Source organism: Drosophila kikkawai, chromosome 2L (assembly GCF_030179895.1).
Source record: "Drosophila kikkawai strain 14028-0561.14 chromosome 2L, DkikHiC1v2, whole genome shotgun sequence".
NCBI classification, from domain to species: domain Eukaryota; kingdom Metazoa; phylum Arthropoda; class Insecta; order Diptera; family Drosophilidae; genus Drosophila; species Drosophila kikkawai.
In genome coordinates this window covers 23,863,537-23,890,361 of record NC_091728.1, presented here as the reverse complement: position 1 = coordinate 23,890,361, position 26,825 = coordinate 23,863,537, and the positions used below count along the sequence as shown (strand labels likewise).

The 26,825-nt window shown below is 41.4% G+C and overlaps 1 protein-coding gene across 2 annotated transcripts in view; it reads right to left on the bottom strand.

Moving 5' to 3' along the window:
- GEFmeso (Guanine nucleotide exchange factor in mesoderm) overlaps positions 1-26,739 on the bottom strand; it is a 49,711-nt gene extending 22,972 nt beyond the window's left edge. For both annotated transcript variants that reach the window (XR_001770943.2, XM_017176078.2), the window contains exon 1: positions 26,005-26,739. Coding sequence is in view for 1 of the 2 variants with exons in the window: in XM_017176078.2 (XP_017031567.1) it covers positions 26,005-26,056 (52 nt within the window). In the remaining variant the exon portion in view is untranslated. The remainder of the gene's footprint in view (positions 1-26,004) is intronic.
- Positions 26,740-26,825: the final 86 nt, after the last annotated feature.

The following is a 26,825-nucleotide window of genomic DNA, read 5'->3' as shown; positions in this document are numbered from 1 at the left end:
TTTGCAGGCACCGGGATAACGTCAAAGAGGGAGCTTTGGAATGTCAGTTCGAGATTAGAAGTGGGTTTAGATATAATTTATCTGATTCAGTTAGAAGAGTTTGAGTCTTTTTCAAAAATTCCAAGCTTAAATTGAAGTAATTTTATATTAAAACCCCTCTCATTTCATATTAAAAGATTATTATTTTACGACCTTATACATATTTTGCCCATAAAACCCTTTATTTTTTACAGTGCCTTGCAAGTGGTATATCTCATAAATAAAAACGTTTTGCCAGCTCGGTTAAATGAATTCATATTCAGCTTAATAATGCCCGAGTCTCTTAACAGTTTACCCACGATTACAGCTGCTATTTTTAGGCTTCCTCCACATGTCACTCCGGCAGCTCGCCTGTGATTCATGCATTTTTACCTGGGCCAACGCCCGCCTAATTAAGATAAATACACAGATGCAATCTGCGGGGCATAGAGATGCTATGCTGCTGGTGTTGGTAGTCGGGCTGATGTTGCTAGTGTTGCTGCTGTCATGTCATTGTCGCCACTGCCAGGGGAAACGTGTGGAAATGCTGCAGCAGTGGCAGTGGCAGCAGCCTTTCAGTTAACACGGTTCTTCGGCGGGCCCAAACCGTAGCAACGGTTGTTAACACAGCACTCACACTAGCACACAGCAGCTCAGAGCAGCTCCTTGCACAGCCGCAGGTTGCAGCTACAACTGCAGCAGAAACAGAAACAGCAACAAATTGCAGACGACACCGGGAGAATGCAGCCAACGCCTCCTCCTCGACATAAACAACACAAGCGCCACCTACGTGAGCCGTTCTTCTGGCTATATACCTATATGTATCTGTGTCCACAGATCCCCATTCCGATCCCAATCCCGATCTACCCATCGCCCTTGCCCCTGGACTTGTCCTGCGCCTCCACTTCGCATCCAGCTCTGCCTACGGCCAGTTGCTGCTGCAGTTGCTGCAACGGAAGTCAGTAAACTTTCAGGGTTATTATTATGCCAGACTGGCGGTGGGCCAGCTTGGAGCCAGCTGGCGAACCCCCCTTTCAGCTCTCAATGGACGGGATCGTTCCAGGTACGGAATTTCAATTGCCAAAATAAAGCTGTTCTTACAGCTGTTTACAGCGAACAAAAAAAGGGAGCCCACTTACAGGTTCTTCATTTAAATTAACAAGTTTTCAAAAGTAGAAAAGGTTTAGTAATATATATTTAAATTTATATTTATAAGAGGAAGAGCTGGCATTCTAGGCGACGTTAATTTCCTTCCTCTTGTTAACCATAAATAATTTATATTTTCTTTCTCTGTGAGAAATATCAGCAACTGGCACTCCCTTCCGGGTTTCCCCCTCTAAAAAAACCTTAGTTTCCATGGGCTTTCCCTACAGAAACGGAAAAGGGCAGGGAAATTGGTCACGCTGTGGCCCAGATCGCAGGTAGTACGAATATCGAATGCGAGAATGGGCTTATCACCAGCGGCCATCGCGCCAAACGAGGGTTCACTGTGAACTAACTGTTGCCGCGAGCGTTGAACTTCTTTTGTTTCCCAAGTCCAAATCCACTGACCATTATCTTTTGTCGCTTTTGCGTCTCAATCCGCTCACTTTTGGGCTTCATTTGATAAGCGGATTGTGCGGATTGCGAATAGTTCACACCCCGCACGGAGCGATGGCAGATAGTGACCCCAAATCGCTGGGCTGGGCTGATTAATTAGCAGCCATAGAGATATAGATATGGCAATCCAATGACTTTAACGGTATCGTCGGGTTTATGGCTCAATCTGCGCCGATCTAGTTAGGAAACAGTACACCAATTATGCGGTTTTTGGCCCCAACAATATCTATATCTATTATATGTCTAAGTATCCATTATAGCAGACGCAGTCTGTACTTGGGCCCAATATCACATTACTATATGGTATATGTATGACTTTTCCTCCCCTTCCCAACAACAGTCATTGACTTTTGTTTATTAATTTTAAGTGCTGTTGTCGCTTTATGTTATGCTAATCCGTTTTATCTGCCGCCTTCGCATGTTCGCTTGGTCTTTGATTTTAGATTTCAATAGAATAGATTTATATCTCTGAGTCGTTTTTGTTTGTGGGGGGCTCAAATTGTGTGAGTTTTATGAACTGAGAGAAATATATGGGGACTATTAAAGAGCTATTGGGAGGCTCTTAAATTATATCTTAGGGTCTTTTTAATGTTTCGTAAGTAGAGAAGCTCTTAATTTCTTGCATTTCGAAATGAAACCATAAAATAATAGCAAGGTAATATAGGTTCAAAGTTTCCTAATAAAATGTTTTAAATATAGATTTTATAGCTTATGTTATGTTGTTTTGGTTTTAAGATAAAAATAACATTTGTAAAATTCAATACCTTAAGTTGGCTTACATTTTCCTTCTTATTTAATGGCTAATACATACATTTATTTTGATTTCATTAAGATAAGTATAGATTCCAAACCAATATTTTGTATCTGTGTACTTTTCGTATCTCTGAGATGCGGGTATTCAGCAATATATATTTTTTTTTGGGGGTGGACACTGGCACAATTCCCGGCCGAGTGCAATGCCCTAACTGGACTGGAATCCCTTGGTCAACATCCTCCCCGCTTACACTTAACATTGATGCAGCAACAATGTGGCTGCCCACTCACCTGGCTAAAGCAAATGTTTGCTGTGCAATATCCAATATCCAATATGCAGTGCGTCCACTGTACCCTCTTAACCCGCTTCTCTCGGCTGGTAATCCAATAAAGACCAATAAAGAGGGGATATATAGTTCAAGTGGAAGTCTGATTGCAGAGCGCAGCAGCCGCGCTGATAACAAGTTGCTGCCGGAATGCAATTATGGGCCGAGAGATACGAATACTATGTACTATATAGTAGTTCCAAGACACACACCACATACATATGTTGGTTCACTCAAGTGGAAAATTTACATATTTCATTTATTTACGATTTACAGTAAATGCACTGCACTTAACTTTGAACTTTGCTTTTGGATTTCGGCTTTTATATTTTTTTGTTATCGGCAATTGGAAATGCATTGACCTCGTTTCGGGGCAACTTTGTTGCTAAACATTGGGGGAAAACACACTGGAAACACTGAAATTATTTTCTTGCCATGCCAGCGGGGGAGGGCGTGGTGGCCAGTGGCAATTGGTGCAGAACGGAAGCGGTATTATGCTGCGCTCAGAAACTATTTAAATGCATCGCTGCACACACACACCACTAACTATGTATGTAGTTTTCACTGCTCTTTTTTTGTTTCTTGGTTTTTTTTTCGGTTTTTGTTTAAACAAAAAAGCGGTCAGCTGCACGATTTGGAATTCGGTTGCTTTTTGCTTTCCTGGTCGCTCTGTTCACCGGTCAACGTGAGACTGAAAACTGAAAACAGAAAACCAAACGACAAAACAAAAACCCAAATCAAAATGTAACAGTCGCCCGGAGAGAAAGAGAAAGAGCAACTCATAGCGAGAGAGAGAGGCGAGAGTGGGTAGCTGTAACCGAGAGAGAGAGAGGGAAGAAAGAGCTGCACATGCGCGTGGGCGCTGTGGTTGCTGTTAGGGGGTGACTACTGTCGCCCTGCACTTGTATCCCGCACTCCCAGATGCGCGTATCTGCCGGATGCACTGCACGGGCTCGTTATGCCGTTGCAAGATGCAGATGCTGCCCTGGCTCCCCTTGGAGTCGAGTGTCTTCCACTGATTTACGAGTATTGACGGCGGCAGTGAAGCCCCGCTTTTGGGTGAAAGTGTCTCCACAACTCCCCCACATGTGAACAATACAGCGGAGAAAGGGATTTCCACACACAGACGCAGGGGAAATAAAGAAAACAATGATAGATATGCTGATGAAATATTCCCTTTATGTCATCATGAGTTTATTGTTTTCTTTGTGGAACAATATGTGCATTTTCATCAAGAAATGTTGTCAAATATGTATCTTTGATCTTTAATTTAAAGCAAAATATATGTATAAACAAACAAACATTTAAGACAAAACGCACTAAAATATAAGTAAATTAGTGAGGAAAGGGTTAAAAGTTCCTGGTAACTTTTAATTCATTTTAGGTAATAAAAGAAACTTGGAACCTTCTATAAATAACTAAAAAGTCTTCACTTCCCTTTGATAAATTATAAAAAATAAATGTTATAGAATATGTACTGACCTTATTTATTATTCAGATCAATTTATTTTCTCCCCGTGCAGCCGCCAATTCGAGTTTATTCAACTCCAGCCCAGGGGGAGGGTGGAAACTCGGGGGATGGGCTTTCCCTTTTGCCCTCCTTTCAAAGCTGGGGATGCTGCGCTTTGTGGCGAAAACTGTTGCGTGCCTTTCGGGAGTGCCTGGAAAATTGGCGCACTCGTGCACTGGGACAACAAATACATATATGTTCGAGGGCTGGCCACCATGGGGTTGCTCTGCCCGTCCCCTGTCTTCCAGGGAGTGCCTCCGCATATTGTGTGTGCAGTGCAGCACATATCCTCCTTGCCGGCGAAGGGTGACTTAGCATTGAAAGGGAAACCCGACTTTGACACGCGATTGCTGAGGGGTGAACGCTGACATCGCAATCTGTTTAATTGAGGTGTTTAGCACGGTGAATAATTAAAGCCAAAGGAGATCCGATCCCCTCTCACAGCAGAGCAGACAAAGGTCAAAATAATAAATTAGACACGCGTCTGAGTGGTTTTGAGAAGAGAGGAGGAATGTTTAGGGATGACAGACTATTGACATATCTATTGAAAATATTTCTTGAAAATACCCATTACATATCTACAGATTCTTCTGAAAAGATCTTGACTTTAACCCCCTATGAAGTGCCTCTCCGATTTCTCCCTTTTTGTGCTCGAATTTCACGCTGCCACCACTAGCAGCGGGCAAGGAGTTCTATTACCATCATTACCAACTTTAGGGCGATAAAACTGTGTCTGAGCCACATTTCGTGACCAGGCACACGTCATTAGCCCAAGCAGGCAAAACAAATGATGGCTGCACTACGCACATGCCACAAGGAGCCCGAATCGCTTGGCTGGAAACTGTGCCACCGTTGAAAACAAACACAGAGCACTAAAGTAAGAGTAATAAAGCGTTATTATACCAGCCAGGCATGCAAAGTGAAAACTCGAGCAAAGGAAAATGAGTTCTTCTTTTGGATTTCAGGAGGAAATATCTTAGAAACTCGTGGTTTGACACAGTTTCATATATTTGATTTGATACCCGAACTGATAGAATGGTTTGTCCAGACGCCCTTTAGTCGGATTCCAACTCCCAATCATCTCAGTGGACAGTGGACAATTAAAATACCATATCTCAGAATCCAGACTTGAGCATGAATAAGCGAAGAATCAAGACTCTCATAACACTCAATCCTTTGGTTTGGAACAAGCTTCGCTCAGTGCATCTGTATCTCTTAGATACATTCAGCACTCAACCGCTGAGATCGCTTGCGTAAGAGCGGACAGTGGGCTCGCAAAGTAATGTGACAGGCGTTAAATGCGCCGGCAATCGATTTGATTTGCAGTCGCGATGCGAATTTAATTGAAATGAAAAATAGCCGCCCATTCCCGCGTACAGTGGACAGTGGACAGTGGACTGTGGGCGTGGCACTGGGCGTCTGCGGAGGTTGGAGGATAGGCCGCCAAAAACCGAAAAACTAAAAACCGAGAGGCAGCTGCTGGTAGTCAGTAAGGAAGTCAGTCGGTCGGCCGGCTGAATGAATGGTAAATTCAAATGCAAATGCGAATGCCCACGCGAAATTATGAAAAATTATGAACACCGACCAGGCAAAGTTGGAAAGCTGCCTTATAGCCAAGGAGCAACTGCAACGGCTGGGAATGGACAAAAGTCCATTTCACGCTGCCTAATGAAACAAATTATAAGTGGCCACTGCGGAAACACATGTGAGTATCTTTTCGGTGGAGTTTTTTGGAGTTTTTGTCGCGCTGCGTTTGTTGTATAATGTGAAACCCAAGATGGTCTCCGTGGAAATGCGATACTTTCTTCGGTCGCGGCTGCTGTTTTGAATTTCTGCTTATTACCAAATATTTTTGTGTCGTAAAAACAAAAGGCGAAAACGGTTCGCAGGTCGGTAATTTAACTCTTTCTCCCTCAATCTCGTAGGCATAATGATCTTCATAATGATGATGAATGTCTGGCGCGTGACGCATGCGCACAGGAAACAAAGAACCCAGGGGGAGATTCATATAAAATTCATATATATTCATACTCAAGAAAAGAGAGACTTGCATAAGAAGAACCCATGTCAGAAGCATGTCATAAGTCTGCAGCGGCTGCAGTGATTCAGCCTAAAAGGGTTGAGGCTGAGTCAAGTGGTTATAGAATGAGCCATAGCATTTTATCTGTATCCGACTTTGGGAATTAAATTTTGATAAGCAGAATGTGACTATGATTTGAGGATTACCCAGACCCAAAGACGGAAGCTTTCCACACCATTCGTAATATAGTATCTACGGCTTGGTATCTGCTAAGTGGATTATCTCCCAACTCTGTCACTGTCCCACACGGCTTTTACTTTTGACTCACTTTAATGGGCCTTCTCACCTTCGTTCCTCGGGTTTCTTCAGCTTTTGTGGCTGTTGTTGTTGTGGTAACCCTTTCAACATTCCATTTCATTTTAGTGCTTTGTGGACCTAAGCTACTTTCGTTGTGCCCGTTGTGTTCTCGGGCTTATTTTCGCTTTTAATAAGCCACCCAAGGAGCCCCTCTTGACCGTGATTTGTTCTTGGGCCCTTAATGTGTCACTAATGCGAGCGTTTGTAAATACACAAGAGGCTAAGTGGGAAATAGCTGGGAAGTGAGTGTTGGTTAGTTAAAAGTGTTGTTTTTTAATCTATCTGAAAGCGTTAATAATAGTTTTTAGTAAGCAGAGCAGCTTATTTACACGATAATTTATTTATATAATTTGTAAACCGTTGTTGTATCAGATTTCTTAAATGTTACAAATGAAATATCGTATTACAGCCACAATTTTAGTTATTTGTATATATTTAAATGTGTAAAAATCAACACTGCTGTTGTTTAAATATAATCAAATATTCAAACACTTTCTATTTATTTGTATTTTCTAGTTTCTGGGGAAGTTATAAGCCGACCTTTACATTCTTTGGTAATTTTAAGCGTGCTTTTTACTTTAAATAACTCTTTCAACCATTTACAACATATTATCCCCTTATCAGATTTACTTTTTTATGAAATTAAATCAATTTAAACGGCTTATACTTTATTTCATTGATATTTTCCCAGCGTGTACGCAGTTTCTGTTGTTCCTGGAGCAGACAACTCCGGCATTAATCACTGTCAGCGGCGGTCTGGCCACCTCATCGTCCGCCCCCTAGTCCCTGGACTCTCCTGGAGTCCCCAGAGCTCCCTGGCTCCTGGCTCGTCTGCATGTGATTTCATTAATTTCGCATTCCAATGCACAACGGCGAATACAGACAGACAGAATTCCGCATGCCCGCTGGACGAGGAAGTGCAAAGTGTTGAACATGTGCAGAGCATTGGCTGTGTGGCGGAGGCACTTGCATTTATTCATTTTATTCACTTCTCATTTTATTTATTGCTCTGTGCGCTTTGATCAATCAATTCGGCCGGGGGCCCTCGCTCTCTGTGCCATGAAATATTTTAATTGAATGATCAGAATCGGGACGGGGCACCGGCTCCTCGGGGGCTTGTTGAGATCGAATTAGCAGCGGATGGATATGGATGTGGATGTGGATGTGGATGCAGTGCAGCTCTGCCACTCGAGCTTAATTGCACGGAGCAAATATGAAAATCAATCGACGCCAGCTAGGCGCCAGTTTCAATTTCGATTCCCTCAAAAACGACCGCCTGACCCACAAATGCCGCCAAGATCTCTCGGCGCGCCGCGTCGCATCGCCAACGCCAAATTGGGCCCCAAGAGCGACATGAGCTCAGGTCCCAGTTTCGATCTCCATCTCCGTCTGAGACCCAATCCCAGTCCCCCGGCACAAAGACCCGTAAAAGGCAAATATAAAATATTTGCTTATTATTTATATTTGAGATTTATTCGCCGAGAGGCAAACACACGCATCTGCCAGGCCGATCGGACAGGGGCTTCGAATCCGACTACGACTTGGACTGCCAAAAACACAGCTGCGACTCAGAGTGCTGCCAGCGATGGAAATTTGGCCATTAATCGTGCTAACGATATTTTATTTATTTATTTGAATATACATATTTTTTAGGATGTAGTTTTCGGCTTTGAATTAAATTTCTAAAAACGAAAGTTTTGGCTTTGGTTTAAAGTTAAATGAAAGTAATTTCTATGCATATTTCATATAATTTAAATATATATGAAAGGTTTACCCCCATTATTATCAATTAGATGAAGAAAAACATGAAAAATATAGTTTCTTAAATTCTGTAAATTATTTCAAAAACGCATTTAAACATTCAGTTTGTCAATCATTCTTTCAAATACATATATTATAGTTCTAGTTCTCTCTCTTTGAATATATTTCCAGCGGAATCACGGTGCCATCCTTTCCCAGCGAGCATGTCACCATCACCTTGTCGCCTCTGCCTGGCTAAGTCGGTCGCACATGTCGCCGTTGCCATTTTAGGATTTGTGGCCAAAAGAGCAGAAAAAAAAAAATAAAAATAAAAACGTGGAAATAAAAATAATACAAATGTGTATGGAGACTATATGCAACATGGCTGCTTATTTTTGGACAGTCGGTAGAAAGTGCCGCCGGCGGCGTCGGCGGCCGTTAAAATAATGAGCTGCAACTGCTGTTGCACTGTGATTTGTTGTTGCCGCTTTCGGTTTTCAGTGCTCCAGCGTTCCAGCCTTTGAGTTTTGGCATTCGAAATTGGGATTTCGGTTTTCCTTTTGCATATCACCATGAGCGCTGACAAGGCAGAACCAACCACAAAGAAGTCGCCAGTTGAAAGTGAGCGCCAGCTGTCGCCAATTTCCGCATTCAAAAGGCCGCTTCCTCTCGCTTTTCTTTTCCCTTACACGGAAAGAAATTGTGTGGCACGTGACGGGGCAACTAAAATGCGGTCATTAAGCATACATTTCGAGCTTTCAATTCTAGACTCTACAGGAATACTGGTTCGAGGGGCTACAAAATAATGTATAAACATTTAGGAAATATTCTTTACTGGGATATGATTGGTGTCTTCCTTCTAAAATAAATTATATAATATGCAAAATAGGAAATTACCGTTTCCAAAAATGATAAAAAATAACTATCACTGGGTTGCCCAGTTTGTGGCACTGAGAGCTTCATCTCTAATGGCTCAAAAACGGATCGCTTACGAGCCTTTTATAAAATATAATTATCTCAAAATGTTATGAAATGTAGGTAGCTTCAAAACGGATTGTTTGCGAGTCTATGCTGTTTTTTTTTTTTTGGCAATAATTTGTATATAATCACCTCAAAAATATAGCGATCGAGTTAAAATGGGTAAAAACGGACATATCGACGCATTTCCGCGAAAGTATCGTATGTCGCATTTTTTCGAAATTGAGATTTTAATTCAAAATTGTTAGGCACCTAATGTCTCACTACTCTGTGAAATATTATAACTGAAAACCCTATAGTTCCGATAAAAATTAACTTACAATTTTATCTTTTCTATAGAGCTTCCTAAGAAATTAAGTCAAAAAAAAGCTTCTCCTGTAAAATTAGATTTTTCAACATATGTACGATACATTCGGGGAAATGCGTCGATATGACATCCGGATTCTTTATTCTCTAAGCGTTCTTTTCTGATTTCGAACATTGCAAATATTTAGCAAGACTTTAGCTAAAACTACCGAATTTATATCATTTCTAAGTGCGTTTATGAGCGCTTTACGATATTTTCGTCTTACTGTTTTCTTTTGGTGCTACTAAATAATTGTTCTTGCAAAGATCTTTGTGTGTTTTTGGCTTGATGTATTATTTTGTTTAGATTTAATGACCAAGAATCCAATATTTCCTCTTATATATTAATTTATTAATTTTAGCATAATACTGTACATTTTTCTCTCTGTGCATCAGAGGATTCTGTGACCCCGGCATCGCTTTCAGCCAGCAACATGTTGCGAAAGTGAGTCGCACAAAGGCATTTTGCATGTTGCTGGCGCTTTTAATTGACAAACAAATTACAGCCTGCCTGCTCGCTGGTTTGTCTTTTGTCGTTGCCTGTATGTTGTGTTGTGTGTGATTGGTGTGTTGTGTGTTGTTTGCCGTTTGTCTTTGGCCAAATGGCCAAACCCCTTCGACGGATGACATGTAAGACCAGTGCCGAATGACTAATTGGTCGGCGTAATGGTCAAGCCGGGCCAAGGCGGGCCACGGTCCGGGCCGGGCCATTAAAAGCTCCGCTCTGCACGGTGGTCAGTTAATCACTGCTGTAAATTATTTGAGTACACTGAGTAATAAATCAATAACCAAAGGACAAGAAAATGATTTAAAAGTATCTCAGATATATGGATATTATCTAGTTTAGCCTAGACATCCTTTAGAGCTTTAAAACTCCGAAAAATGACTTAAGATCTTAAACGAAATATATGAGTTAATTATTGCCAGAGTCTAATCTGATTGGCCCCACTGTGCACCATGGTCACAGCAGTTCGTCAAGCCATTCACACACGATTTAGAGTCGTCGCCGCGGGGCACAGGAGGCGGCGGCTGTCGAGGGATGTGGGCGGGTACATGGGGCTTGGATTGGGGACGGGACGGGACACTCATGTGATGAATTTGCCGCCAAGGCGCCGCCGCCACTGACGCTTGGGTGGTCAAAATGGGGCTGGGCGCCACGGCGCAACTCCTGCGGCTTAAATGTTTCCCCAAACAGTTCGTTTCGAACGACTAAATTATTCATTGCAGGATTTATGCAGCCGGCGGCCGAAATCACTTTCGCTCCAGCTCCGGTCTTGAACAGTAATCCCGCCCCAAAATCATGAGCCTGCTCCGCTCCTCCACCCTGCCCTCCAGTTGTTTGCTCTGGGTTCAGAGCTCAGGCAAACATTTGCCGCAATTAATGCACATGACGCCGCTTAAACTTTGACTTGACAAATGGCGTCGCCTCCCCCCAAGGAATGTGTCCACTCTAAAATGCATAAACCCTCAGACATGCACTGGGAAAGATTCTAGAAGGGCCTTGAGGGGGAGTTAAAGTGGAAAATATATTTCAGGCACCTGACATAACACTTAATCCAAGGAATATTTCACAAAATCGTTTATAATCTCAGAGTAAAACCTTTAAAAGATTCCCACATTTTCTTAGCACATCTTTACCATATTTCTTCAAGTGTAGTTAACTCATTACGCGAATCCCGGGACCTGCCATCATCAACCAGCCCGGACGCATTTGCTGGCCGGCGTAGTCTGGTAGATGACGCCTCTGTTGCCATTGTTGTCTGCACAGAACGGGGAGATGGGACGCGAATGTGGATGCGGATGCCAAGGCAGTGTCTGGCCGGGATGAGGGGCGACGCCCACCTGGGCTGCCGTTTAATGGCACTGGCAAATGGGGGCTAGGCCCGACTCGGCTCGACTTGGCTCGGCTCGGAGCTGTCATCGTCTGGCATCTGCATCTGCATCATGGCCTGGCCTTCTTCGAGTATCTGGGCCTGGCCAGAAGCACGCGCCGGCTGCATTGTCTGACTGACAAGGTGATTTAGAGAGTGGGGATTGAGAGAGTCAGTCGGAAGCGGGGACCAGAGGCCTTTATTGTTATTGAAAAGCTGGCAGTAACAACCACAGGCACTTAGCCGATCGCGGAAAGGTCGAGGACGTGCAGCTGAGGCGAAGTCTCTTTTTTACAGACCAGATTTAACCCTGTTTTACTTTCGCCAGCCTACTAAGAGATTCAATCAACAAAAACGATTAAAAACAAGTTATTTATATTTGAAATATATACAAAAATATGTTATGTATGTGTGTAAATATCTCCAAGTGGTATTATTAAGAGAACTGGAAGCATTCATGAGAATATATGTATTATTTTACATTTTCTACATCTCAATTTAAGTTAAAATTCATGAAACAGCGATCAGTTGTATTTCTTCCAGTTAAAATAAAAATTACTTCCTTAAAATATATTTTATCTGCTAAATTTTGTTTTCTTTTCATGGCTTATAGCCTTCGTTATGGCCCCAATAATATTCGAAATTATGATTTCAGTCGCTTTCGTCGGCATGCCAGACATTTGGGCTATCACAGCGGGCGATCGCCTTCAAGCTCCGCGACGAAACTTAACCCCGCTGTAATAATAATCAGACGCTGGCCATTTGCCACAGTCACCCACAAAAGACAACTTCCTCATTGCCGCAAAACGCAGCAGCAGCAGATGTAGATGCAGAAAACACAGTGCACAAAGCAGAAAGCACAAAGCACAAGCAGCAAGCAAATCAAAGCATCGGCAATTGCATAAGAAAAAGGCTTTGAGGGTGGTGCTGCCTGCACAGAGCGAAAAAGCGTATGATTACTTATAATAAATTGTAGAAAAATTCGTAGAATTTTGAAAAGTATAAATATAATATAAATATAATAATTACAAAGAACGCTCTCGATGGCTTAAAATTATCTATATATAAATTTATTTTTCTGATTACTTGACAGCGACTTTAGCAGAGTTTAGCCTTACTTTGTATGCATCCAGTGGCTTTTCCGATCCCAATTCGGACCAACACGAAGTTATGAATGAAAACGAAGCGAAACAAAAATAGAAATTGCATTGCGAGCGGAGCAAATGAAAGAGCGGCGTCTTTGAGGGCCAGGCAAACCAGGAGGGATTGGAATAGGGAGCAGGGGATCCGGGGATCAGGATTGGATACAGTACTGTGGGTGATCGCTGTCTGAGGGGAGGCATGGCAATTGTCTGCGGCTAAAATGAAAGGCATGAGTGCCTGGCAAATGATAGACAGCCGGCTGACTAACTGACTGACTCCGTCTCCCGACTCCTACTCCTGCAATATGCAATGTGCAACATGCAACGGAAGCGCAAAAATAGCAACAAATGGCTGGCGTTTACTGAAAACCTTCAGCTCGCCATAATTTGTTGAACTTTCGGCGGCGGCGTTTGACTTATTGCCTACTGATTCGCAGACAAATCGCCAATCGCCGGCTCTGTGTGGGTGCTGCCCGTGCTGGGCAGATAAACAAATTGCAATTTAGTGCGGCCATGCAGGATGCTGCAAATGTAGCTTACAGATACAAAATGAGACCCATGCCAAGCGCCAGCTGTGCCGAAGAGAAAGTGAATGTTTGCTGGCGTTTGACAGGTTCATTTGAGGCAGCCGAGTGATGGGGAGCAACACGGTGACCACCTTGATGCGAAGGTACCGAGAGAGATGCCTCCAAAACATGTATCTTTTGTATCTCGGAACTTCTTTAATTCAGTCTAGCTCTGTCACATTTCTAATTGCAGTGCCGAAAATTTAGGTCAGTCGGTAGGCAGAGGCAGGCAGGCAGGCAGATAAATCATGCCACTCGCCATTTGCAACATCAATTGCTAAATGGCCAACGCCCGTTGCACCGCACCGGGGCTGATTTCTGATTTCCGCCTTGGGCCAACTGCATTTTAACCCAATTAGAGAACAGGTTGCCGGCACCTCCGCACACACGCCAATTTCAATTTGCAGCCGAAATATGGAGCAGTCACATGGAGATCTTATCACTAAGCGGACCAGCATCATCTAACCACCAGATGAGATGTAGGGAAAAGCGCATTTAATTAACCCAAACCAATCCAATCCCATCCAATCCGATCTCTCTGCGGGCAGGGCCATAACTCATGGAGTGGAAAGCGCGCCCCGATAATGGTGACACATATCAATAAAGATATCCCACATGCAGATCCGATCGTTTCGATTCGGATTAGGTTGGACGGTTGGTCGGATGCTGCCGCCCTGCGGGAAGGCTGAGGAGCTGGCGGCGGCGCCACTTGTTGTCGCCAGGCAAGTGGGTCAGTGGTGCTCGTCGGTGATTTGTGCGCGAGATGCTTACCTGCAAAGAAAGGAGAATATAAAATAGAGTTAGACGGGTGAGAAAAAGCAATTAAGCGGCTGCCGCCATAAAAGAAGCTTACAGATACTTGGCTCCACTCAACTGCAGATGAATTTGCCAAAACGAGAAGATACACGGAGAGAAATTTTATTTAAAATAGAAAACCAGCACTTGTAGAATAAGAAAGTTTTCTATAATAGTTTTTTATATGAGAGAACGAATAATTTGATTAATATTGATGTAGTTTTCAAATCAAATATCTAAACAGAATTTTGAATTATCACACCTGCTTCAACTTGCAATACAGTATAGCTTATATATAATTTTCAATGAAGCTAAGATTAAACTTAGTGACACATAAAAGTTGTCTGAATAGATCCATGGAAAAGGCGTATTAAACTATATAAACAAGAACTTATCTTCAGACTCTTAATATAACTTTATCTTAAGCATCAATATTTCTTTGACTGCAGGAAAATAAGAGACAAAAAAGAAGAGACAAGGTAATAAAAGAAAGCCCCGCATTAGACACAGATAATGCCGGTGTTCAGCCGTAGGAAATCGGCCAGAACTGCAGCTGGGATCGGTGTGTGAAAGCCAAACAAATCCAATCCACAGAACCAGCATGATTTATCCCCAGAGCTTATATCATCGCAGAGCAAAGCAATTAAAATTCAAAACTTAAACGCTTTACGGCCTATTAAAGTTACACAAAATTAAATTTTTATGCTCCATGCTCCGGGGGGAATTAACATAATATCTCAAACGCTGAATTCCATGGCATTCAACATATATGAAATTATAATTTTTTTAGGAGTCTGCATCTGTTGAATTTAATTGCTTCATTTGCGCCTTGGGTTTCGTGTGCGAGCTGGCATTTCTTTATGTCTTTTGCCACACTTTTGACTCTTGACTCGGCTCTGGATTTGGCTGGATAATAATTGCTTGTCTTCTGCACTCTCATAAATTATGCATCCCGATGCAAATGCCAGGGCAGCTAATTGGTTTACATAAGAGGCGAAAACAATTTGCTCTTTTATGGCCATAAAAAACGGGAGGAGAGCGCAAAGCGAAACAATAACAATAATGGCGTAATGACAACTGCACGACATTGACAAATAAAAGGAAAGCATGCACTCGGAATAACCAAAATAAATCCACAAAGAAAAGGAAAAGAAAATACAGAGACAAGCACATTACGCATACGCCACCGAGCCGCGATTACGCAAGTGGAAAGGGTTTAAAAATAAACACAAATCCCTTTATTTACTCCACCCCAATTAGGGCGAAGGTGCGCCGGCAATTAGAGGTGCTAATTATGAGGTTAACCCTCGGGTTCACCCACTCCACGCCGATCTGCGATAAGAAATGGTCGAGAGCCCCTCGGCCATATATGTTTTTTATGCTCTCCGTGTGCTCTGCCTGCTAATGGCGATCGATTTGATTTAATTTGATTTGTTTCGTGTTGGCTTGTTCCAATTTGATTTGTGTCAACATGATCCGGCCAAAAAGTGCCGACAGACTGCCGAGATATGTCTTCTCACTCCACCTCAAGTTTCTTTCCCATGTTCGGCCAATGCAAATGAATTTATGAGCATTACGTGCGCGTTTTGGTGAGCGTTTTACGAGCGCTCATTATGGCGCTTGAGCTGATTTCTGCAATTGGTAGCAGAAATGCCATTAAAATGTTCAATTAATTGCAGCGTGGCAAAGAATTTAGAGAATTATAACATTTTTATTGGAATTTCAAGGTAAGGTAAGGTAAGCGAACAATTCATTGTTTTCTAGGGTATTTTTCATATTTTTATAATTTACTAAAGATTATGGAACTATATAATAAAGTTTATACATAATTTAAGATATTAATTTGTAAATAACATAAAATTGTTTCCTTACAGAAAAGGTTCCTTATATATTTAAAAATTTACACAATCTTTTGAAGAAAAAATTTAAAGAATCATCAATTTATAGATCATTTAAGAGGTTTACTATAGTAAAATGGAAATAAAATTATCGAACTATTTTTAATTGCCTTGATTTTTAACGTATTTCTCATCATTTAATTATTTAATAATGATTGTAGAGCATTTATTTACTGTGGAATCTCTTAAAAAGGTATTAAAATTAGTAAATATTCAGTATTAATGACGAAAATTTCACAGAAATTCCTTGTAAATATTAACCAATTTAATTTATTTTGAAATTTACAATCAAGATTAAGCAAATCTAGCTCATAATGTTACCAAAAGGGTTAACTTTTGATGTCTCTCAGCTGGGTGTCTCAAGTTTATCACCTTAATGTGGCCCCATAAATAATCCTGGCCGTAATGAATTCAAATGGGTCTTGTAAATCAAATTCCCAGCGCTTAACATGAGCTTTGGAAAGTGTGATTCTATAGATAAGGTCTTACAAGACCTATTGGGATCTCTCTCTCTCTCTCTTTCTGTGGACAATAAAGTGTCCAAATGGGTTAAGCCAAACGCGTCTGGGATTTATGTATATGCTGGCCGTTAAAAAAAAAGTAGAAAAATGTGTACAAGCCTTAGCCGTAGCCTTAGCCGGGCCATTAAACCGAAATCCGAGCTTTTGTTCGGGGCACCTGACTCAAGAGGCGTAACCATGATCTTTTCCTTTTTTCTCTCTGGTTTTTTGTTCGATTTTCTTGGGGAGGTCATAAAAACTGGCAGTGCCACCAAATGAGAGTGTGCAGCGGGCCGCGAAGAGATAAACCTCCGCCGGTCATATCGAGTGGGTGTTGCTTCGACTCCGAGCGTCCAGAGACGTGCCAAAGATGAAGGAAAAAACTACGAAAAACACAACGAAAAAAGAAACTAAATCTGAACTTGCAGTTGCATTAATATCGAGGGGCGTGGCAGCAGGCTGCACCACGCATGCGCGCCTTGTTTGTGGAATACGTGTTATCACGACCAAGTAAGTCTTTCACTTTTTTCCACATTTTTCCCGCATGTCCGCACAATTTGTTGCCGAATGGATTGGCCGCCAGCCCCCCGGCGTAATCGTTCAATAATCGCAACGGAATGAATGTTGGAAATCCATCCGAAGCCAGCGAACTTGAGAACCGACTCGAATTACAACAATGGGCGCGCGGTGTAACCTTAGACTTGGCCGGGCATCATTAAAATCATACGCCACGTTGGCCAATGCCAGCCCCATCATCACGCGGAATAATGTTGTTAAATACAAATCCATTTAAATTACAAAGCCCACAAAGTCAGCGACACACAAATGTGTGTTTTTGGGGCCCAGCTTAGATCGAAGGTGAAGGTTAAGGTTGTGCACGGAAACAAATAAAATCTGATTTCAGTTTAATTATAAAAATAAATCTAAACTGAAATGGAATAAAAATTTGACTTAAATTTGATCCTTAAAACGATTAAATCTAGTCTAAAAATTAAATATAGCAATATAGGTCACTTACATCCCCTGAATTTTATTTAATACCAAGCTAAAAATTGTATATATTTTTCCTCCAAGTGCTTCCCATAAGAGACAATGCCTTAATGAAAAATTAGAGGGTATCCGTAATGCCGGTCACGCTGCTTGCCATTTTTTAATGAGCCCCCAAGAGGCGCGGCGTTAATTTCCCGGGCAAATATACCGGGAGTATGGAGAAACGGGTGCACAGGTCATGGGCCCCGAAGCTCCGATCGTTCGAATTAATTAGAGCGGCGTCGGTACGCAAAGCAAACTCATAAATTCCAAGCTACACACACTCGTTGGATGCTGTATGAGCACTGGACCTAGCCGGAGCCGGAGGAGCTGACCCCTCTCTCTCTCTCTCGGAACAAGCGAGTCTTTGTAATTTTTGACATGATATGCCGCCCAGATTGTGGAGGAAATTAATAAGAGGAGAGAGAACGAGCGAGCGACTGGCGATCATCATGCTGATCATGATGATCATGACTATTATATCGGAGAACAAGTTACTAGAGATCATATATATGTACATACCGACTGCATATACTGCAGTTGGCAGACTGCAGACCGTGCAGAGTGCAGACGACAACGAGTTTTCCGATTTTCATGCAGCAGGCGCAATCAGTGCTCATGATCTGTACATTAGCGTCGTGTGTTGATCACGCAGATTGCTCAAACAGACCGTTGAGTGATATGGCCATGGCTGGCAGGTTATAGCCAGTTTTACCGTGTTTCCACCATCGGACGCGCCATCCATCGATATCGTCGCCGCTTTTTCGGCATAAATCTGGCTGGCAGACGCCTCTCTATGCAAATTCGGCACTCTTTCTGCATTTTTCTGCAGCGCCCGATCGGTTATAGAGTCATCGCCGTTAGGAAATGCCATTATGCAAACACGCTTTTCTGTTAGTTTTTAATTCGAAAATTATGCAAAAATATCTCCCATACTGGCATTTAGCAGGTGGGCGTGGGTGAGAGGGGCGTGGTCTGGGTGCAAAAGTGCCTCGAGAAACTGGAAACTCGGGATCCAAAGAGCAGCGCTATAAATGCCTGCGATCACCGTCATCTGCTGGTGATCATGAATCAAAAATCGATAAAAGATCACACATTAAACGATGATTGGGAAATGTTTGTTTTTACTATTTCGTTTTTGCTATTTTCGATAGCAACTGAAAGTGATCAGTCATCGCCTTGGTGGAGTAATTAAGAAAATATCGATAAAAGATCACGCATTAAACTGTAATTTGGGAATGTATTTTTACAAAATTAAAAATGTTACCTGATTTTAGATAACAACTAAAAGATCACACATTAAACTATGATTGGAAAATTTCTTTTAAGAAGATGTAAGTGATCATAAAAACTGAAAGTGATCAGTCTCCGTCTTTGTGTGTTGTTTTTTGAATGATCGATAAATTATTGCTTTATTGAGAATTTAAAAAAATTTATAAATCTCGAACTTATACTGTATTAAACAATTTAAAGAGAATAGGAACCGTATAATAGACCCAGAAAAATGATTAAAAACTATAATTATCAAGAACTATAGTTTTTTAGGAAAATTGCTACCTTGAGGCCAGCTCAAAGCTCAAATAATCGGCTTCTCAATGCCACCGAAATCTTAATTACCAGTCATATTTCTTGTAATTACCGAGGAATGTAATTCTTCACTGCCCAAAGATCGGTTACCAATATAATTTGTTCTGTTTTCTTGGGCACAAAGCCGCGTTTAAAGATCTTACGTAAGCAGATTTTTCGATTTGGCTTGAGCAAAGTTCAGGTTCTTGCTTCTCATTGTTTGCTTTTCACGGCTGCTCACGTTTTTCCCCTCGCTCTCTTTCATTTTATTTTTATTTTTATTTTTTCCTCGCCTTAATTTTGTTGAACTTTTGCGCCAAACAAGGCAGAGAGAAAAAATAAAAACGCAAAAAATAGCAAACCTGTTCAACCGCACACATATTTTTTAGTGATTTTTTGGTTCAGAGAATTTTGCATTCGTTCGGCTTTTGAGAGCAAAACAAACTCACAGTTCTAACCCAAGTTGTTTTGGTTTGGCTCAAAGCTGGGTTGTCGCCGAAACAGCTGTATTTGCCCAGGTATGTTTGGCCAAAGGTAAACAATAGTATTTGCCAGCACATGAATATTTAAACAATGTCCAGACTGTGGCTTTGTTTGATTTGCAAACGACAACGACAACGACGGCGTGAAATGTGAGACAACGTAACGAGAGACTGCATTTTTCGAACGGAATTTCCCAGACACTCACACCACTTTTGGGGTCTTTGATTTTTTAATTTCTGTTTCAGTTTTTTTTATTTATTTACTTTTTTTTATTGTTTAACCCGTACGTTTGCATTTTACACCTAAACTCTGGGCTCGAAGCAGAGGCTCAATGTAAAACAGTCGCTGACATTTGAAGGTTGTCGGCTCGTAAACTTCGTTACAACCCAAGTGCTTGTGGTACAGTGCGTTTCAGAACTGTAAGACAGTCGGAAGTTTCAATGCCACGGATCAATGTCATAGTTGACTCCGCTTGACTTGTTGACTTTAATTGGTTTTAGCAATAATTCAATTCAAATAATGATACGAGTATATTAAAAAGAAGTTTAAGTGTGCCGATGTGTACCTTTGAAATACTCTCCAATGGAAAACATTCCACTGCTTCTCTATTGTATGGAAATTATATACAAATTTCCATTGATTATACACATGTATTTTTGCAATAAAAGCCAGCGAGATCTAAGGCAATGCGGAAGCTCATTGAATCGCATTAAGAACGATACCGATCGATGATCGATAGAAAAGAATTGGCATTTTCGTCTTCATTTTGCACTCAGCTTAAATATAAAGTGAGTATCCACTTATTTAGTTGGCTATTTTGGGCTTTTATTTGTTCAAACTTGGTCAAGTGCCTGGAATGGGTTATTATGACAAGAACGAAAATATACTTTTTGTTGCTATTTAATGACTTTAGCAATAAAAGCTTTTGGGGTGAGTCACCCAGCAGTGAATCAATTAGTAGAAATAGAAATACATTTAAAGTTTTCTGCGTAGAAAGTGTTTATGTGATCGCAAGTGACCTTGACTCCGGTTTTAGGCCACCCCCCGCTATTGGCCAAAATATGCGGTCAAGAAAGTTATTATATTGATACCCCCCAAGGCACATTCACTCCAACTCCCGCTGTCTTGGTATTGGCATTTGCAATGACCCAATTTCGTTTGGCATGGGGGATAATTAATCAAAAAAATGGAGCTTCGCCTCATCTGGGAAAAAAAAAGAGAGAAATAACGAGCCGACATTTGTAGATTTAACGATCAAATAAACGAACAACTGACAGCCATTGTGTTTCTATGTTCAACGAAAAATATGAAAATCTAAATTTAAGTATGAATGAATGCGTTAATCTTCAATGCAATCTTATCAATTCACATTTGGAGTACTACTCACAGAGCCTTAGGGTCTGATAATGTCATAAAAAAAAAACGTAAAATAAGTCGTCTCACAAAAATTAAAAATAATTTAATATAGTATGCATTAATTTTACATTTTTATAAAGATACTTTATGACGATTTCTATTTAGCTATTACCTTAATTGAAGTGCCCGAATAAATATTATTTTAAGGGAAAAAAGTCGTCTCAAAATTATGTTCTTTTAAATAAATAATAAGTACAAATACATCACAAAATATTTAATTAAACTTTTGAAAATCCAATAAAAAACCTTAAGAAGTAGATTTTCGCATTTCATAAACATTTTTTTTCTCTGCATGAACCGATTAATAATCGTTTAGCATTAAATGCAAATCGAGGAGCATTATGTCAGCAATCGAAAAGTACATTCGATGAAAGCGAAAGTGTGTCAGCGAGAGCGAGATGGCTTAATCTTCAGGCCACCGAGAGCAAGGGAGATGGCGAGAGAGGCCAAAGTCTCCAAGCGTGAAAGATTCTCCACTGCATTTCGCTGCAGTAAGGGGGGGGACTGAGCATGCGTGCCTGCCCAGTGAAATGGAATGGAAAGAAGGTGGGGGAACCGGAGAGTAGGAAAAAGAGAGTAAGCGGGAGAGTGCAGTGACAAGAGCGATGACTTTCACTAGAAACGAAGCTTGATATAAACATAACTGTTCACAAGCTCACCCGTCACTCTCTTTTCTCGATTAAAGCTCATGACTCATGACGATCATGCCGGGCCTATCGATACCCGAAATGCGAGTAACCCAAACACACACTCACACCCCATATACTCGCATGTGGGTTCTAAGCGGCTTAAGTGCATGTCAGAGGTGCCCATGCATAGCCCTCCTCTTAGCCCGCTTATCCCGCCAGCGGTGGGCGTAAATTGCCAAAGCAAATGGCATTTTGGCAAGGAAGTTGTAAATCTGCTGCCAAATAGAATTGTGAGCGGGATGGATGCCGATGCCAAGCCGCAAGAGCGTTCATTAAGGCCGGAGTCCCAACAGCGGCTCATAAAAAGAACGAAAAATGTGCCAGGCTCTTTGAAGCACTGCTCCTGAGAACTGAATACCCTTTCGTTATGCATTATTTTTTTAAAGATTTTTCGACTTCTAGAAACTTTAAGGTACCAATAAATAGCTATAGTACTATTAAGGGTGCCACAGAATTCGTTAATCAATAAATAATATTCAAAAAGAATGTTAGCAGACATTATCGAGGTAGGTACACAATTAAGGACCTGTTCAAAAATTGGAAAATGTACTTCCTGACACTGTATTTCTATTAATTTATTTATATTCATTTAACATGTAAACTTTAATAAACTAAACAACATTAAAAGTCATTACACTAATTAAACCGTATAGGAAGTTGTATATTATTTAATTTTATTTGCTTTCTTCTTATAGGATCCCCTAAAAGGTTTGTTATCTATTAACCATTTATTGTATTAGTTTATGACCAACATTTATTAATTAAGTACCTCTTTGTTATTCGAATTTTAAACTCCCAATTAAGGGTTAAGAGTATATGTATGTGGCTAGACAGACACTCTCAAACTCCATTGAGGAAAACCTTTCGGGACGTGCGTGCACAATACCCGGGTTTTACGACCTTCTGCAACGCCCACAATGGCAGTCTTTGCACTGAGAGAAATGCAATTAGAGAACCGTCGAGGGCCTCACTATATTGTTGCTGCTGAGAGAACTACCATGGACGTCGACAGCCGTCAGACAGCCAGCCCACACACAGATCACTTCAGGTCTGGTCTGGTTCTGGGATATGACTTGGGCTTCAACTTCAACTCCAACTCCAAAATACAACAGTCTGGCTAAGTCTCTGTAGCTGGAGCTGGAGCTGGGGCTGGGGTTTAGGCAATTAGAGGGGTAAGACTTATGGCCAGGTTGCCACTCGACTCTGGCTTTTACTGAAGTTTTAGCCAACTTTAAAGTTACAAATCCAACAGGTATTTATATTTTCAAGAGTTTTAATGGACCCAACTAATGGTTCTTATTTATTTTTCAAGTCTTCTTATTCGACAACTCCAATATCTACATATATGACTCCCATAGTCTTGATGAGGTAATGGCATTAACATCTAATTGGCCAATGAACCCGCCGACCGATTATGAAACCGAACTCTTGGTTAATTCGCTGAACCTCGTAAATTGTCTTAATTAAGAGAAGACCTTCTGCCCTTCGGCGGCAGCGGAAGTGGAGCAGTGCGAAACTGACCTCTTAACATTTTAGGAATTTCAATTGCGACTACACCGCCTATGCCCATGACTAGTACATAACTTTTGGCCTTGTCGGCATTATCAGAGAGTCAATAAATAGCTGCGGGGCAATCTTATCAACTCCTTAGTGCGTCGACCATCGATATCTATATCTATTAGTATTTGTTGAATAAACAAAATATGAAACGCAGGCCAGTCGTCGAATAAATGTCACAAACGAGAAAAAGGGCAACGCAACCGCAGAAAGGCCAGAAAGGTTTCTTCAGATCACAATCGGCGACAGTATCGAATGAGCCGAGGAGACTCCGACTCCCGTGGTGTCTGTGGTTGTGCCCCCTCCACTCCACTCCCCAGTTATGAGAGGTAATAATCCACCGACTTGACCCGAACACACTATACACTTGTGTCCACAGCCAACAAACCAAAAATATCTCTCCTCCGTTTTGTTTGTTTGTCGGGGGAAAATTGAGGAGGCAAACATGAGGCAAAATGTGAAGAGAAAGACCCGGGGACTGAAGACTTGGTGACATTTGATAGGCCATGCGGTCAACTGCCGGCGATATCTTTCGGCGGTTCTATTTATAGGTCCCGATGCAATCTGGACCTGCAGCAGACCCCAGATGGAGTCACGTTCGGTGGTCGTTTCCAAATGTCAGCCACTCGCACCCGAGTCTTTATCTCTTGCTCTGGGGGGCTTTTGTATTTACCCCCTAAGCTGGGGGAGATCGGGAGAACAAGCCCTTTATTGCCTCGTTACCGCCGTTCAATCGCACAATATGATTCATTGAGAGAGAGCCAAGAGACTACTCATAAAGTAGCTCTATAATTGATATCACAAAGGCCCCAAGAGCCGGGTTGAACTGGGTTCTACTGGAGCCTCTACTTCCTTAAGTAATCAATCATATAACGCGTGCTGTTATGGGTCATGGGTAAAAACTTGAATAAAATTCTATAAAAATATATTTTCTGGTAAATATTATTCATTTTATAATACATTTGTGTGATTTTGAAAAAAATTATATGAATATAACTATATTGCCTATTATTAATATGTATTTTGTATGACTTTAGCATAGCTTGTATATATATATATATAATTTTACGTATTTAGTTCTTATTAAACAAAAAAAAAGCACCTTAATAAAAAAAAAAAAATTAAAGGGATTTTGATAAAAATATTTTAAGTCTTAAAGCCTTGGCTACCGGTGTCTTCATAGTTAAACCCCTTTTACTGTAGCTTTCTTAAGTGTTAAATCCAGCACCTGCATTAATCAGGGGTTAACTAGCAGAACATTATTTAACAGCGACCTAAGACTTTTAAACTTGTCAAACCTAACCCACCCTTTAACCTAAAGTTAACTAACAGTCTTTTAGCTACAAACAACATAATCTAACAGCTTCTACAACTTTCTTACTCTTCTTTTTCTAACTATGACTTTCCTTTTTGTAATATTTAACCTGAGCTAACCTAGAGTTAGTTTGCAAAGCCAAATAGCCAGGAAAAAGCCTTATCTAACAGCCACTTGTTGACTCTAGCTCTCGATTTAAACTGTCGTTAACTAATAGAGCCGTGATGCCAACGGTAACCTTATCAATAGATTTTACCAGAAATTAACTAACAAAGAGTGCCAGGGCATTTACCTTTTCTAGTTGTCAAATTTTATCTCTACTTTAACCAAGGGTTAGCTAACAGAGCCCGGTAGTTAAGAGCAACCTTATCTAACAGCGCTCTGTAAGCGAACATGCAATTATCATGAAGAACGTCAACGAAAAACCCCGATATACACGCTCAGCTAAATGAGACTTTGTGACTAATGCACTAATTGAATAAACGCTTTCGGCGAGGAGGAAAACAAATGCAATACCAGGGTGGTGGTGAGGAATGAGAAGGGCTCTGCGACTGAGGCAAATCGGAATCGTCACAATTAAAGTGGGTCAGCAAACCGCATGGAGGAGCTGCCGCCGCCCCAAAGCATAAATTGCAAATCCCGAGACACCGAGACGGACCCTTTCTTGGCCACACTTGTATGGTAATGTGGGTCAAAAGCCCGAAATTATGTATTATCATTAAATTTCATTACGGCCGACTTTTCGAGCGCTTAAATAATGCCAAAAGATTCGGACTTTGTGGGCAAAGCGGAATGCAAAAACAAAGCGAACCCGTTACACCGCAAAATTCACGCAATGCCACCACTCAGCAGTGGGTTGTTACCTTATTTCTTATTTTATTTCATTTTTTCTCGCTCTCCCCCCTTATTGTACAGTTATGGGATCGGAACGGAGCCACCGAATGCAATCGCGTCCAGCCAAGTCCATTCCAAGTCCAGCCAAAGAAAGGCAAAACGATGGTCTGTTCTTGCACGCATGTCCATATCGGGAGTTCTTTGGGAATGCGTAGAATCTGGCGACACAGAAAGAAACTTAACTTGGGATAAGGTTTTTCACAAAAATCACGATTGTCACTTGTCACACTCTGCCAAGGGAAACCACTAAGCTGGGTTGCGTTCAGATGTGAGTCAATTTCACAAAAGACCCCTGCTGGAGGTAAATATCTTTTAACCGAATATAGAATTTAAAGTCTTTATATCATAGTCAACTTTTATTGTTAGCTAGTTTTTCTAAAATTGTCTGCACAAATTAATATCAATATAATTTGGGATCTGTATCTTTATTGATTATTACAATAAATTCAAGGTTAAGCAAATACCTTTATTTGAAGAAATAAGTAAGTTTCTTGAAGGCATCCTTACAGCTCAAATATCTTTGATATAAAAACATAATTCTATGAAAGAGAGGACAGATAGATTTCTCTCCGTGCCTTTTGAGTCATGTCAGTGGTCTTCTGCACGAAGAAGGAGTTCAGTGATCCCGCCCGCTTACCAAAAAAGTCCTCCCATCTCTCAGAGGTGTCCGAATCGGATTCTATGTCCATCTTGGTCCTCTCCAGTGGCTTGATTTACGAGTGTCTTGGTTTTTGGTTTGGTTGGCTCTCGGCTCTCGGTCTAAATATAGAGACTACTGGCTTGGGCCTTTATGGCTGCTGCATTAGATATCGTAACGTGTAGATACTGTATCTGAAGGAATGACTTCACCGCCGACTGGGAGCGGAAAGGCAAAGCTCAATCAATGACCGACCGACTGCCGATAAGATAAACGCGCGATTTAACTTTAAACACTGGCACCGAGAACACTGTGCGATTTTTCCCGTCGTTCCACCTTCTTTTCCGTCGTTTTTATTTTGATTTTCTTATTGGTTTTTTTTTGTTTAGCTGGTATTTAGCGATATCTTATCGCGAGGCTCCAAGGCAGGGCAAATATGGGGATCCAGGTGCGGTGGCATTGCAGCCAACAACAGCTGTTGAGGAGCGTGAGTGTATCTCGAAGCTGTGCTGCTCGCCTCCCCGGCTTCTGGGATGATGACTAAACCGGCTCGCGAACTTGTATCCGTTGGATATGTTTTCGTTTATTTTCGTATTCAGCATTTGTTTGTGCTTAGAACGCCCGAGCCAAGCCTCACCTCACACGCGGCAACGGCCTTAGGTTGATCGCGCAGATCGTTGATTGAATTAAATGGATGGCTTCGGAGGGGTCTTCTCACTTGTTGCGAAACGAAAACAAAACCAAAATGAAAATTCACAGAAATTACTGATCGCGCCTCGCTGATTTTCCAGTTTCTCCCGTGCAAATCACCTTCGCACCGT